Source organism: Podarcis gaigeae (assembly GCF_964106915.1).
Source record: "Podarcis gaigeae genome assembly, chromosome: 7".
In the NCBI taxonomy this organism is placed as follows: domain Eukaryota; kingdom Metazoa; phylum Chordata; class Lepidosauria; order Squamata; family Lacertidae; genus Podarcis; species Podarcis gaigeae.
The window spans coordinates 67,609,518-67,624,878 of record NC_139683.1 but is presented as its reverse complement, the minus strand read 5'-3'; the positions used below and the strand labels follow the sequence as shown (position 1 = coordinate 67,624,878).

At 38.7% G+C, this 15,361-nt stretch overlaps 1 protein-coding gene across 4 annotated transcripts in view; it reads left to right on the top strand.

Annotated features, from left to right (window-relative positions):
• RELCH (RAB11 binding and LisH domain, coiled-coil and HEAT repeat containing) overlaps positions 1-15,361 on the top strand; it is a 65,064-nt gene that overhangs the window by 6,117 nt on the left and 43,586 nt on the right. For 3 of the 4 annotated variants that reach the window (XR_014566287.1, XM_083747152.1, XM_083747151.1), the window contains exons 2-8: positions 5,823-5,912; positions 9,968-10,039; positions 10,152-10,207; positions 10,565-10,678; positions 11,901-12,101; positions 12,205-12,296; positions 13,325-13,600. Coding sequence is in view for 3 of the 4 variants with exons in the window: in XM_083747152.1 (XP_083603278.1) it covers positions 5,823-5,912; positions 9,968-10,039; positions 10,152-10,207; positions 10,565-10,678; positions 11,901-12,101; positions 12,205-12,296; positions 13,325-13,600 (901 nt within the window). In the remaining variant the exon portion in view is untranslated. The remainder of the gene's footprint in view (positions 1-5,822; positions 5,913-9,967; positions 10,040-10,151; positions 10,208-10,564; positions 10,679-11,900; positions 12,102-12,204; positions 12,297-13,324; positions 13,601-15,361) is intronic. The other variant, XM_083747153.1, reaches the window with a different exon arrangement.

Below are 15,361 nucleotides of genomic sequence, written 5' to 3'. Positions count from 1 at the left end.
ATGATTCCAGGTCCCAAGTGTGTTGAAGGAGTGAGGTAGTAGCTGCTTTTGTTTAAGATTTTGTTGTATGTAAATCCATGGAAACACATGGCTGTCCAGGCAGTGTGGACACGCAAGACATTGAACAGAGCAAGCAAAGCCAGCAGCACAGTTCTACTGCCTCTTTCTCTAGGCATTGGGTTTTGACATGGAGGAAACCTGGATTTCAGGATGTCTCAATTCAGCCCTCTCTGCCCCCACAATTGCTTACTTGGAGAGTATATGGTTGAGCATTGTTCTATCTGGAGATCTGGGAGTTATGCACTATTCATGAGGAATGGAAACGAGGTGGTAATAGTGGAAAACAAGACTATATTCAGAAAAAGTGCTGTTTTTGTTGAGTGACTACTGTGTTTTTGTAGGTTATTCTAGCTTAGAATTATTAAAAGTCCATTCTCATTAAGGCCAGCATTTGTCACATTTCTGTAACTCATACTCTGCAGGCATGAACAGTATGTAGTAGTTTACAATGCTGTAAAGTTGGGTTGTAATGGTTAGTAAATATTTGTAAGATTTCAGATGTATTGTGTTTATGTCATTTAATGAGCAGCATACGTTCCCTTTTCTGTTTCTTTTAGACAATTTTCTTCTAGTATGCTACTGTCCGCTTTGACTCTGTCCCAGGACAGCTAGCAGCAGAATGATGTACTCGTGTAAATGCTTCTACAGCATTTACCGTGTTGGTCTGTAATTCAGGTGTACTTGACCAGAGCTAAAGACTATCTAAGGAGAATGTATGTGGAAGAAACTTCTTGTATTCCATATTTTGATTAGGGCATAACCTTTCAAATATTACTAATCAAAATTGCACTCATTCTAATTCTAACATGAAAAGTAAACTAAGCACTTGCTTCCTTTGAGCTACTGAAATACAAGTGTTTACAAAAGTGAGGAGTTGTCTCTTTATCCCTCCCCATTTCTTTTGTTCACAGCAATCCAGCCTCATTTATTAAACCCCCAAGGTGGGCAGGCGGGCATTTTTCTGCCCCCCTCCCCTTGTTCTAATCCTGACAATTACAGCTGAAGGGCTCCAAAGTTATATTCCAGGCTTAACAGAGTTAAAGGCACTGTAACAATTCTAGGGCTTGAGTTTCTTCAAGGACTTCAGAACATTTATAGTTTTGGGAAATGATGGGCTTAACTACTTCATATTCCTCAGAGATGCCTCAGATAACAACTCCCAGCATGCAATAAGGAAATATAATTACTCCTCATATGCACAGTAGCTTAAAACAGAACCAGAGAAGTGGAAGTATTGACTCTAGCAAGGGAAATCAAGTCTGTTGTTGAATAATTAACCACTGAAAAAAGTTTGCACTGGAAAGCACATGATAATCTGCTGTTACTGTAGAATTATGTTTTCATCTTGAGAAACAAGGCTTTATTTAAAATCATTCTAGCTTAGTACTTCAAGAAGGACATTAGATTATTACATAGTCATCACACCTAAATAGGATTGAATGTTTTAATTATTACTTTTTGTTCATCATATTATGCAGCCAGCTAATCATTTTGCATTCCATTTTCATTTTCATTTTCATTGCAGCATCAAAAAAGGGTCATAACTCTATGATAGACTAATTTTGGTTTATTGTAATCAAAGTTCTAGTCAAATAAAACTTTCTGGGTCCGTCCCACCACAAAAAAAAAACACGCTTTCCAAACTGATTCAGTGTACCAAGTCCAGTATAAAACATTCCAAGAAGCTTAGGTTTCTTCTGAAAAGACTTTAAGTTCACTTAGGCATTGTCTGATGGAGGATCAAATATTTGATTGATAATTTTTTAATAAAATTGGGTGCTGAATAATTAGAATGCAGTATCTCTTCACTAAAGTTCAGTAGTTGGTCCACAAACCCATAATGGCATTTTATGCAGAATTACAGAAGGACCGGAGGAGGAAGAGATGTAGAACTTGAGTCTCAGCGCATGCTTACCAATTTAATAACTAGGAAAGTCACTTTTTTTCTTGCAACCCAATCTTAACACTGGCATTATTGATTTTTCAGCCAAGTAATTTGCTCAGCTGAAGCCACAGCTAAAGCAGCGTATTTGTCTGGGGCAAGTAGCAGTTGTCCCAGCAATCGCTTGCAGTGTAGTAATAAGCTGAGTGGCAAATGCTTGGTCCATATGTTTATGATAAATCAATAAAAGAATAAAAGAATAAAAAGGCAAATGCTTGGGCCTGCTTAACTTGTCAACTCCTTGCTCACAATGGTTGTAGGCCAAGGTTGGCAACCACAATAGTGTTGCACTATTTTTATCTAAGCAAAATGCAGCGCTTCACTTTGAATGCTGCCTCCTGATGGTGTGTGTGTGTGTGTGAGAGAGAGAGAGAGAGAACATACGGTATATAGGCTGGCAGTACACATCAAATTCAGCCCCTACACACATGCTCTTCATAAATGTGTACACCTACTAGAAGATACACACAGATCGGCAGCAGTCATTTTAGTCTTTTGCACTCCCCTGATGTTTCTCCACAGCTGCTTGTTTCATGGTCACTCCCTCCTGATAAGCGGAAGAGAGCATTCACAGACAGACTTGTTTACAAGTCTATAAATTGCAGCATATTTCATAAGATATCTGCTATTTATATTCCCTTAGTTGCAAATTATTAAATCAAGGGTGGAGAACTGCTGACCAGCAGCCTCTTGTCCTTAGTCATGTGCATGCAGAAGTTAGCAGCAGCAGCAGCAGCAGCCAAGAAAGCTCCTGTTCATGCTGATAGTACCTTTCCCCCCTATACTATATTTATGCATATGTAAGAGTGATCTTGAATAGGCAGTCTGGGAGATTTTTGCCTTCTCCATGCACTGCCAGACCCATGACCTAAAAAATCTCCTGTGTGCCGCAATGAAACATAGAGAACATAAGCCATTTGAAAGAATGGAACATTTTGCTGCATGACAGATCTTCAGAAAAGACGAGGTGACTGAAAGAAGGTGGATAGCCCACTGCTAGCTCTGACTCCGTCTACCTCTCGTATGTGGTCCCTGTGAGATTTCCCACTCGCAAAGGAATACAGACCCAGCACAAAAAGGTACCCCACCACAGTCTTAAAATAAAAGCACTTTGCACCTGTGTGCTGACAGAAGACTTGTGTCTACTGCAGTAATCAAAGATCTTGCAAACTGAATGCATGTTAACATCTGTTTCAACTATATCAACATCAAATGGAGTCCCTACGTAATAAAGATAGTGTGTAAGTTTTCAGGAAGACAAAGTGTTGTGAAAATAATTCTACTGCCAGTTTTGTTCGCATTCTTGGAAACTCTTGAAAAGTTGCTTATTTTCATTTCATTAAAATTACCAAATCTCCTTAGTGCCTTTTACTTCACATAATTTTCCTCAACTGATCAACAAGTTATTTTTCTCGGATTTTAAGCGGTTACCTCTGGCATGAATAATAGCAGCAAGTCAGTGTAGAGTATAGGTGTGGAGTTTTGTGAAGTAATTTCAAAAAAACTTGTTCTACCTGTTGACCAGGAATATGGAAGTTTGGAGAGTTTCTGTGCTTGGCAGAAACTGTTCAAGAGGCTGACTTAAGAAACAAGCTACAGCCAGGCCAAGGTGCAGAAAGAACAACTTAGTACAGATTATTACAGGAAATAGGAGAGATGGAGCAGAAGAGTAAACTGGCAATTTAGATGGAGAGCAATTTTGTGATTTCAGTGCATCCTGTTAATAGCACCAGAATAATGATATCTTTAAAAAAATCTTTAATTTTTAAAATTTAGTTCTGTATTAACACCTGTGTGATTACTTAACAATTATAAGACTATACAGCTCTTGCATTTACAATGGGCACATCCCATTAACTTCAGGGGCATTTACTCCTAAGTACGTGTATATGATTACAGCTATAATACTCCCCCACTCCCTGAAATAGTGCAGTCATACCTTGGAAGTCTAATGGAATCTGTTCCGGAATTCCGTTTGACTTCTAAAACGTTTGGAAACCAAAGTGCAGCTTCTGATTGGCTGCAGGAAGCTCCTGTAGCCAATTGGAAGCCCCATCAGACGTTTGGGTTCCAAAGAATGTTCACAGACTGAAACACTCACTTCCGGTTTTGCAGCGTTCAGGAGCCAAAACATTTGACTTGCAAGGCGTTGGAATCCAAGGTATGACGCTATTACTATAATGTGTTTTGTCTGTCCCTCAGTTTATGATTCTTTTCCAGTTTCCTGATAAAGTATTCCAGTTCTCCCACCCCCAGAGTAATGCATAAATAGTTCTTAAGAAAATATTACTGAAGAAAGGAAGTTGATATTTTGCGTCTACTCTGTGCCCAGTGAAGTAAAAGAAGCGGAACTCCTTGAAGCCAGCCATGTAATCATTTAATTTTAAGTTTCTCATTTAGCTAGAGTCTAGTGTTTCTCAAGCTTGGGTCCCCAGCTGTTGTTGGACTTAAACTCCCATCATCCCTAGCTAGCAGGACCAGTGGTCAGAGATGATGGGAGTTGTAGTCCAACAACAGCTGGGGACCAAAGTGTGAGAAACACTGAGCTAGACAAACCTTAGAGTGTAACATGCTAACTGCATAGTATAAAACAGCGTTTCAGATATTACAGTATAAAATACTTACCAATTTGGCCAGAATATAAGCCACACTTTTTTTCCAAATTCCAACCGTGAAGTTATAGTGCAGCTTATATTCACAACCTTACAATATTGCTGCTGAAACAGCGTTGCTACCCCACAGGAAGCAGCCCAGGAGCGTGGGAGAATGGTACCCATAGGATTTTCTTCTACGTTTGCCATTTACGGGTGTGAGTGCCTGCAGAATTTTAAGGTAGCGTCTTATATTCGGGTATTGTCTTTTTTTTCCCCTTGAATTTTAAAGGTGTGGCTTATTTGCAGGTGTGGCTTATATTTGGGGCAATACGGTACTGCAAAGAGATTTATTTCCCTACCGTATTTAATTTCTTTACAGTTCTGTTAAACTGTTTCTAACTAGTTTTATACAGGTGTTACTCACTGTAGTAAGACAGCTCAGTTCCTTCTCCTGTTTCATGGCTTGGTTTAGAGTTACAGTTCCTGTGCAGAACTGACTTTTCTTTTTTGCATTTAAATAGGTTTCAAACTTATGTTGCAATTCTACACTTAGCGTGTTTTCTTTAACCGCTGAATTTGTGTATGTTTCAAACATGGGTGTAGTATAAGCAGCTTAAAAGGAAACATGCTGCTATTTGAGACATTCCTGTCCCCATATTTTTTTCTTGCTGTATTCTTCTTCCTCTTCCTGATCATTGGGGAAACTCCTCTTATTATTGTTAGATTTATATCCAGACCTTTTCAGCTGTCATATATAGGTATTCGGCATAAAATCTTCTTTTCAGTGGAATTTTTACTATGTTTACAACACCTATCCTGTCTCTAAATTGACTTCTTTTCATTCTGTTCCCTGTCTAAATAGAAGATCATGTTCAAAGAGGACACATTTTTGTGAGAGAAAGTTGAGGCAAACAGGCAGTGAAACATTTTGTGGTAGTGAGAGGAAAACAGGTATAACTTAAAGCTGGCACTGTGTTATGGGAAGATCATCCAGGGTAGTGTTTAACTAGATTTTACTTGGAGTAGAACTATTGAAGTGAATAAACATGACTAATTTGACTACATTAATTTTAAGTAGGTCTACTCTGAGTAGAACTTTGTTGAATACCACCCAAAGCTTTTTTTTTAAGTCCTTTGCCATGTGCAGCCTCTCACTTCAGTTGGGGAACCCTTGTACAGGATGGGGAGAACAAACAAAGCTCAAATGTTTCTTTAAATATTTTTAGATCGAGCTGGAAGCATTAGCACTCTTGACTCACTGGACTTTGCAAGATATTCAGATGATGGCAACAGGGAGACAGATGAACGGCTGGCTGGTGAGCAAAATTTCATATAAAATAAGCTATTGTATGGATGTTGCTCAGTGAATTTTTATTTGGAAATAGTCTTTAGGTGTGTCACATTTATTTTTTAAAGTTAGCTTTTAAGTTTAACGCTTTGTAAAGTTTCTAGTAACGTGGAATATTTTTGAATGGTTTATTAAATTTGTAACAGTACCTCTTTGGCTAGTTGATTTATTTATTTTTAATACAAAGAAACTGTTCTTTAAAAAATGTTCCATTGATCCATTTTATGCTGTATGTCATTTTCTGTCACTGTAATAATTGTCACAAAGCAATAGCATTTGAAGTCCAGCTGAAGACAACTACTGCATCTAGTTTTGTAAGGAACAAAATGCTGTTGAGAGACACAAGTCCTTTTAAATATGAAATCTTTTAGATGGCTGTTTATGTTTCTGCCAAATGGTTTCCTTATTGGTCCAGAAAGACTTGCGTGAACAGGCTGACTAGCAGTGTACTGTGTTGTACAATTCTAAATGAAATAGGTTAGAAGTTGTGATAATATTCAAATATGAAAAATGTTTAAAATTGATTGCCTTAAAACTGATAGTGAAGACAAAAGCCTTATATGATCAACATTCTAGCGTAATACTTTCAGGGTTGAATATTGCATTTAAAAAGATTGTCAACATTCCAGAATTACCATATTTTCCCATGTATAAGACGATGTTTTTTGCTTTAAAAATTTAGGCAAAAATTGGGGGTCATCTTATACGTGGATTGTGAATGCACAGGATGCTTAAATTATTGATTTCTTAATTTTAGGTTAAAAAAGGAGGGGGTCATCAGTCATCTTATACATGGAGTCATCTTATACATGGAAAAATATGGTATACTTCTTGGGTTGAATGTTGCAGCGTCATGCTGTTTTATCTTGAACTTGCCAAACATTAAGAGCCACAGAAGAATGGGTTTTGTCTTGATAAAAAGATCTTAGTGGTTGTGTAACAACTGGTTGCCTGTCTTCTGCAATAGTTGCGTTACCTCACATGCTTTAGAAAAAGAAAAGTGAGGGGACTTTAATTTCTTCACAGCTCCACGGGGAAATCGCTGCCCTGGTTTATCTGTCACACTAAACTATGATTTAGGTTGACATCCAAACTAGGCTAGTGGATTCTCCACTGGGCCAAGGAGAATGAGCTACAGGAAGCCTCCAGCTCCTCCCACCCTTCCATCTCTGGCACAATTGTCAGGAAGGGTTTGGAAACGGTGGCTACTGCTTTGCTGGCTATGGTTGGTCTGCAACGAAACAATTTAAAAACCTGTGGTGGGTCAGAATTGCTCTCAGGGTACTGGCAAAACATCTGCTTACCTGGATGGGGTTGGGGGCAGGGCATAGTCAGGGTTGCGCAGGTACATGGGCAGGTCCACTGCAGCAATATGCTGCTCCGGGCCAGCCCTAACCCAGCCTGGTAAGCAGCATTGATGCCAGTGTTGAGATGGTAAGCGGCAGTGATGCCAGTATGGTTCACCTCACCACATGTTCCATATCTGCTGTTGGCAGAGATTACACCTTTCCCCCTAAGGTGGTTATGCTTGTTGTGAAGACTTGACATGCTACAAATTCCAGGGAGGTAGCTGTGTTATTTTAGCTACAATAGACTTAACAGTCTCCTGTGGGCACCTTTAAAGGCAAGTGACTGGAACCAGAGAAGCACATGGGGAAGTCCAGAGGATAGAGGAGCCCTCTGAAGCAGCATGAATATTAGAGGAAGGAGCAGGGAATGGGTCAGACTGGAGGCTTGTGCTAGCAGCAGATGCACTTTCTGCTCACACAAGAGACCATCTGGATCCCAGACTAACATATTTATTCCAGCAAGAGTGTTTTTGGGCTACATCCAACTTGATCAGTTGAATTTTGAGAAGCTAATGGAGAAATAAACATATTAGTCGAAGCTGGAACAAAACTCTATTGTTTTTGATTCTGCTAAAGTCAGGGCTGCAGTTATGAAGCCATTATTGTCAATTGGGGGGGAGGGAGTCTAGTCACTGTCATATTTTTACCTGAAAAGAATAAAAATAGCTCATTAAATTGTAATAAAAACAATGACCTTTTTTTTTTACTAGAATATGTGGGTTGGAACCAGACAAAGTTAGTTGTGCTTTAACTTGCCCCTATAACACCCTCCTGGGAGTAAGTCTCATTGAACTCAGTGCTTGATTCTGTTAGTCTGGAGCCAACCATCTGTTTTTATTTCAGCCAGTCATGTTTGATATATTGTTGAATATCTATATACATATATATACTAGCTGGATTAAAATGTTAAATGTCTGAAGAGAAACCATGCAGCAGAGTAAACTGTTTTAATGGTAAAATTAAGTACACAATGTTAAGTTACACTGGTTGTTTAGTGTATTTCAGAGCTGTTAATTAGATAATAGAAAGACTTTGCCGTCTGACATGGGTTTATGTGATATGGTTTTTCTGGCTTTCTGTGCCCTTGGTGATATGTCTTGCTGTTGAACATTAGTTTCCTTACTGGAATTCCTGAGCTTCTCTACAATTTGTGTTCTTGCTATCTTTTTTTGAACATTTTTATCATCATGTTGCAGGGCTTTTCTGATCTGCAATTGTTCTGTAACAAACTATTTTTATATATTTTAAAGGAAGAACCTTTTAATTTAAACTCAATTCATCTACAAGTTGAGTAACTTTTCAAAAAGCCAAGGTTAACCAAATTGTGCTAATGCTGGCTGCTTCTACATAATTAATTTATTAATAAGTAGAAAGTCTCAACATTGTTTTCAGACTTTGTTGCACAGAAATATTTGCAGATCAGCATTGCTGATTCCTACAGATTTTTTTCACTTTCTCATCAGATCCTCAGTTGTGCTTTCGTAGTTCTGCAGTAAAGTTCTGTGCATCAAACAAGTTCTTTCCATGTAGTAGATGTGATGTACTCTAACTACCCATTCTGTTTTTAAAGAAGAAAAATGCAAACTGAGTGAATCTTTTTCCCATGCACACTTACTACCAACATATTACACAAATTCATCCATAAAATACAGCTATCTCCATACATTATCCAGGGGTGAAAGGCTCCAAGAAAACAGTACCTGGTTTTTTGGCGCAACCTAGGTTATTCCAATATAAAGATTTTAAGTAATTACCTAAAAAATACAGGACTGTAGTCAACTAGGTTTTACCCAGAGTAGGCCCATTGAAGTTAATGGAACTAACTTAAATATGTTGATTAATTTCAGTGGCTCCAAATTAGTTGAATACCACCTGTAATTTCCCCCAGATTATTATATGTTGATAGTGTTAAATGTTAATTACAAATGTCCAGAGTGAATTCTAACCCCTTAACTCATTCAATGTAAGTTCCAGTTCTGAGATATTTGATAAATTGGATCTACTTACATATTGTTCAAAGTGCTGTGGCAGAAAGCAATTCATAAATGTTAAATTATCTCATCTTGTCTAAATGATGGAACAAATGTATTGTCTGGAAATTATTAAATGTGTCTCTAGCAAAATTTAAAGTGGCGTAAGGAGTAGAACCAGCCCACTGATAAGCTGCTCCAAAAAACATCATGCCACACAGAAAAACATAGAGCTGCCTCCAGTAGCTGTAAAAATGTAGATTATAACCTGTGTAGTTGCTGATAATTCCATTTTGTTGATGAAAGTTGTATTTCAAATTCATCCCAGTCCCTCAAAGCAAGTCACGCTCATCTTCACTCTTCTCTTTTTCAACTTTAAAGTATTAGTCGTCATTAATGCCTTGTAAGGAAAATCTTTCAAGCTTTCCAAAGTGGTACAATATTCTGCTTAAAGCCTATAGCATTCCTTGTCAGACAGCTTAAGTTATTCATTAAGGTTAGACTTTAATTATGGAAAATGTTCACCAGTTTGCTTCAGTCTAACTCTGCTGCATGCGTTCATGAGTTCCATAAAGATTGCATGCTTTGTCTTTAATACAAATTGTATTTTATTTTCACACCCATCCTTGCTTTTTTATATTTCATTTTTGTTTCCCTATTCTTGGTTGGATGCCTGTGTATGTTTAATCCAAATCCTTGTCCAGTCCTGGAGTTTGAACTACGGAAAGCAAAGGAGACCATTCAGGCCCTCCGAGCCAACCTGACTCAGGCTGCAGGTGGTGTACATAAACCTTTTCCTTAGTTATTTTTTTTCATTTTGACAAAATAGCAGTAGGTGATGCCTCACAAAATGGAGAATAATAATTTTTTATATATTGCTGTTTGCAGAAAATGAAGTTCCTTTGCAGGAACGGAGAAATTACAAATCAAGTCCTGAAATTCAGGTGGGTAGTTTGGACTGGGGGGGGGGACACCCTATTATTTGCTGTTATCGTTTACCAGCAGTTAGCCAATAGCATTTTTTATAATAAAAAAGCAATATTTATATACTCCTTGATTGCAGTAAAACTTGTAGGTGGTGTGGGGGCTGTTTGCCTGTAGATAGATATAGATAGATAAATAGATACATACATACATAGACAGACAGACACAACACAATTAGCTTGTTGAGTACACCGTGTAAACTACTCTGTGATATCTAGACATGACTGAGCTGCTATCTTAATACATAAGATAATGATAGAATAAATATTCTAATGAGAGTATTTACATCTCTTACATAACTTCCTTCTTTTTCCTAGGAACCAATTAAACCTCTTGAAAAAAGAGCTCTAAACTTCTTAGTCAATGAATTTTTATTAAAGAACAGCTACAAGCTTACTTCAATAACTTTTTCAGATGAAAGTGATGATCAGGTAAGTTTGAATAATAATTCCGTTACAGCTTGTCTTTTCCCCACTTACCTTTCCAAGCACTTGATAATTCTTGAGCCTAGTTTCCAAACAATATTTGTGTAGTGACTCATATGTAGGAGAGACTGGTGCAGGGTTATTGTTTTGGTCATAGCAGGAAATAGTAAACCACAAATGGAGGCCCACAACAAAATACGTCTGTCTATCACCAGCTCCTGACAGTGGTGCTCCCCCTTCAGGGCTGCAGCCAGCTTGGAACATGAACTTTGTAGTGCTGTTCAGGACTCATAGAGGGAGACAAGTCTTCAGGAGGAGCAGGTGTTCGCCCCCTCACTCCTAAAATATTCCATTTCTATGCTGTTAAGTGCTGAAAGGTTCAGGTGTGGATCTGGCTGCCAGCCTGGGACTTCTTTAGAGCACAGAGAGAGGTTTCTAGAGAAGGAGAAGAAAGATGAGAAAGGCCACCATCCCTCATTAGCCTGGGAAGAAGACATTTTTGTGGTTTTTTAACTTGGTGGCACCCATCTCTGTAACCTTAGAACCGGGGGGTGGGGGAGATTTGCAGGTGAAATTGTCCTTTTTTTCTTTTCTCATTCCTGAAACCTCCCTATAGACTTGGGGCAGCCATACCCAGCTAGCTGATACAAGGCCAGAGTTCAGGTGTTATAACACTGCTTTGGGCTTCTCTGTCAATCTCCAACTTTGCTGTAGGGTCGGTGAGTCCTTTATGCCTTTTATGGGGCCTGGTGGCCACTGCTCCCTCTGATTCTGAAGCCATACCTGGTCAAGTTTTTCAGCTCGCCCCTCTGTCTTCCTCTCAGCAATTTCCCCCCACCTTTTTTGGCAAATCTTGACTTGGTCTCTTGCTTCTTACTGGGGATTTCCCCATAAGGTGCCAGGATCCTGTCTGCCGTGCTGATTTTTGCTTATAAAGGGGATTTTCACAGCATGGCTTATTTTGGGGTTCAGTTTAAGAGTCTGGCTGTCTGGTCCATGTTGGACATCTGTTTGCTTCAACCCTCCCCCATCTGTCTTGTTTTTCCAGTCTGTTGCATCTCAGAAGTCATATAGCTCCTGTCTTCAGCCTTCTGAAAGGAACACCAAGCTTGCGCATACACACACAGGCATGCACATGCTTATGTCTAACCAAGGTCAACTCATAACAATACTTGATGGGATGAGAAGGGAAGTTAACAATTAATCTTCTGCTTTTACACTTCTAAAGGATTTTGAATTATGGGATGACGTAGGACTGAACATTCCAAAGCCTCCAGACTTGCTACAACTCTACCGTGACTTTGGGAACCACCAAGTAACTGCAAAAGATGTTGTAGATGTAGCAGTTGGCCCGGAAGAGGATGAATTTGACGCAACCACTCCTATCCTAGAGAACATTCCTATATTTGGAACACCAGAATCTATAGAGGTAGACAAACATCATTCACTTTTGTCAGTTTAAAGCCTGCTACCAAAATGCAGTTTGATAAATTATTTCCTTCCCCACCCCTTTATGTTTTTTCGCCCTTTAGCAATGTGTAATGGTGCAGAAATTGGAAGATCAAATTAATGTGTTAAGCACCGAGAAGTGGTCTCTGCTGGAACAAATACGAAGGCTTGAAAGGTATATCCTCCAGCATTGTAGACTATGTGCTTTTTAGGAAATGGGAAGTTACTTGGCATTTTATAGTCTCAGAAAAGACGGATGGCACAGATAAATAAATGAATCACTTAAATGCTCAGTAGTCACCTCAGTTACAACATAAATGGTAAACAATTCAATATTTACTTGACTTTGTAACTTCTTGTGTCTTGTTGATCTTAATGGCACAGTTAAGCGTGCCCAACTTTGTTTCATTTGTGCCCTAAATTGCATTGAATAGGCCAGACATTGAATTATGCTGCTTAAGAAACCACTTTGCTTACCATTGTGGTTTAGTTGCTATTTTCAAGCTAACAGCTTTCAATACCATCAGCCATTGTATCCTAGAACACGAAGCCCCAGGGAGCCTTCCCACAGCAGCTGGTCAGAAGGAGGAATGATTACTGTTCCTTACTTATAAGCTCTTATGGCAAATTTATTCCAGTAGAAAACTGCTAAGTTTTATTCCTATGAAGTGTAACTAAGGTTTGTTCTATGCCTTGTAGCTTGTGGTTTATCTGGGAGAGTTAAACCATGAGCCTGGTTTCAGACCATGGCTTAGCTCAGCAGTACAGATAAATAACCAGGGAGGAGGAAAGTGGCCATGGTCTTGTATTTAGAAGTCCTTGCATTTGCTCATTTGGGTTAAGCCATGACTTGGCTTAGCATTACATATGAACAAGGGTGCTACATGCTCCCTTCAGTATGATTTTTGTCATGGAAAAATAGGATTTTAATGGCTACAGAAGGGTTGCGGAGTCTGTGGTCCTCCGAAGGTTAGAATCCAATTCCCAGATTGGGAATTATAACACAACATTAGGAGGAGTTCCCTATTCCTAGGCTTAATAAATAATTTTAGAAAACCTTCCAGTTTCAATTCCTAAGCTTCTGAAATGACCTGGAACAGATTTGGAAAACCTGTTAATATATATTTTAGGTTACTGGAAGTGGTTTACTTACTAACTTGTTTCTTAATTCCAATCCTTTATGTCCTGCCTCCCTCTTTTCAGTGAGATAGAGTACTTAAGAAATGAAAAAACTCCTGTTCCAGTGATATTCGATTCAGTCCAGTCATCTTTAGCTCAAGTGCCTCTCACAGTCCCAGACGATAACGGGAGATATTTAGATATCCAGAGTTCGCTTAATGACGGTCAACATGGTGACACTGAAGAGAAAAGGCCTCCTAAAGAAGATATGAGAATTTCTTTTCCTTTGAAGGAGAGAGAAAAACTTCCATCTTGTCTTCCATCAAATAAAGCTGCCATACACTTCGATAAACCCAATAGGTTAGTGGCTTATTCTTTCCCCAGAAAAAAGAATACCAATATTGTAAGATTCTTTTAATGTTTCACTTGCTGTACAGGGGCAGATTTAACAAGTTTGTGAGGGATCTGAATTTTTAGTGCACTCCCCCTAAGCATTTGGGTTTTCCCTCTTCTGACATGGGAAACTGCCATGCGTGAAGCTAACAGTATTTCTCCTGCCTACCTTCCAAGTGCTGACCTGAGCACTCATGCTCCTGCATTGTGTGTCCAACTTGCTTGCATTCCTACCATTTAAGCACTGTTTGACTATGGCGGTCATTAAAATAAAATAAAAAGGCTCATGGTTCACTTCTCCAGCCATGGAAACTGCTGCTGAAGGATTAAAAGATGGGGCTCTAGTTGCATAAACACTTCATTCCTGCATGTACATATTGCTTCTTTGTATCACAGGTCAGAGATTTGAACCCCAGCCACTGCCACCACCCCTATTAAAACAGATGGTTATGCCTGCTGCAAGTATGTTGAGGCCCTAGCTTTGAGATGAAAGGTGGTTTGTTTGACATTTGGATGCAGCCCCAATGAGGCTGTCTCATGTTCCTTTTGTTCTTCCATCTTGTCCAGGTACCTTCAGACCTTTTCAAACCCAGGTTCCACGTTTAACCCAAACATGCATTTGGGGATCCAGTTCTTAAGTCTTTTACCATATATTTGCATGGTGATGGTGCTCCTGTTGTGACCCCCTTGGGATCAGGCGATGACCTGCTAGTAGGTCGTGACCCACCAGTTAGACCAGTGATCTAGTCCATATAACATCATGAGCTTATAGATACTGGTGCTCATCTTTTACCTCAAGAAAATGTGCAGTCACACTATAGGTTTTCATGCCTTACTGGTAATGTTCATGTATAGCATTTTTAAAAGACTTCGTTATATGTGTTTCTCACCCTGAGCCTCAAAATAATAGTTTTGAATATGCTTTAAGTGGGACTTGATAATGAGATTTCTTTTTGAAATGAATAATTTACTCATAAGCAATTTGAGATACCTCCTTGAAATCAGGACTGCTTCCTGAACGCTCTTTTTAAAAACCCAAATTTGAAAATTGCTACATTTGTATCAAAAGACTGAAATATAATTGGCTCAGAATATTACCAAAGTCAGTTTCCCCATTTGATAACCATTTCTATCCAACATTGTAAGATCTGAGGTTATTTTGATTCTTCCCCCCTCCCTAGTACATTACATGCAAGCATAATTAGGGTGGCATTTTAGTAAAATCCATTTGAATCTTAATCCTAGTTTACATGAATTATGAATGGTTCTTGTTTCCATTTTGGAACGTTCTGTTGCATTGAGAAACATAACTTTCATCTTTTCAACAGACATGTGTAACACCCCCTTCCCCTAGTAAAATGCCTTTGTAAGTTGGGTTGGGTTGCACTGTAAGAAGAAAAGCGCAATATGAAATTTATAAACAAGACAGGTAATTCAAAAGATAGCAGTTGTTAATTACACTTTCCTTCTTGGTAATTTGTCCAAGCTCAGTGTACTTCTCTTTGTTGGGATGTAAATGAAATAATCAAGAAATAGATAAAACTGAAATGTTGTTGCTGTTTTTTATTTTAAAAATCTGTTTACATCAGTGGGCAAGCTTTTGGTTTCTCGTGGAAACTAGTGTTCTCAGTCGAGTAATATAATCTGTATGATAGTGTAGGAGTAGCATTTGAGAAGTTTTGGGCTAATCTGTAAAGCAGTTTAGAATTCTAGCAGCATGTACACACA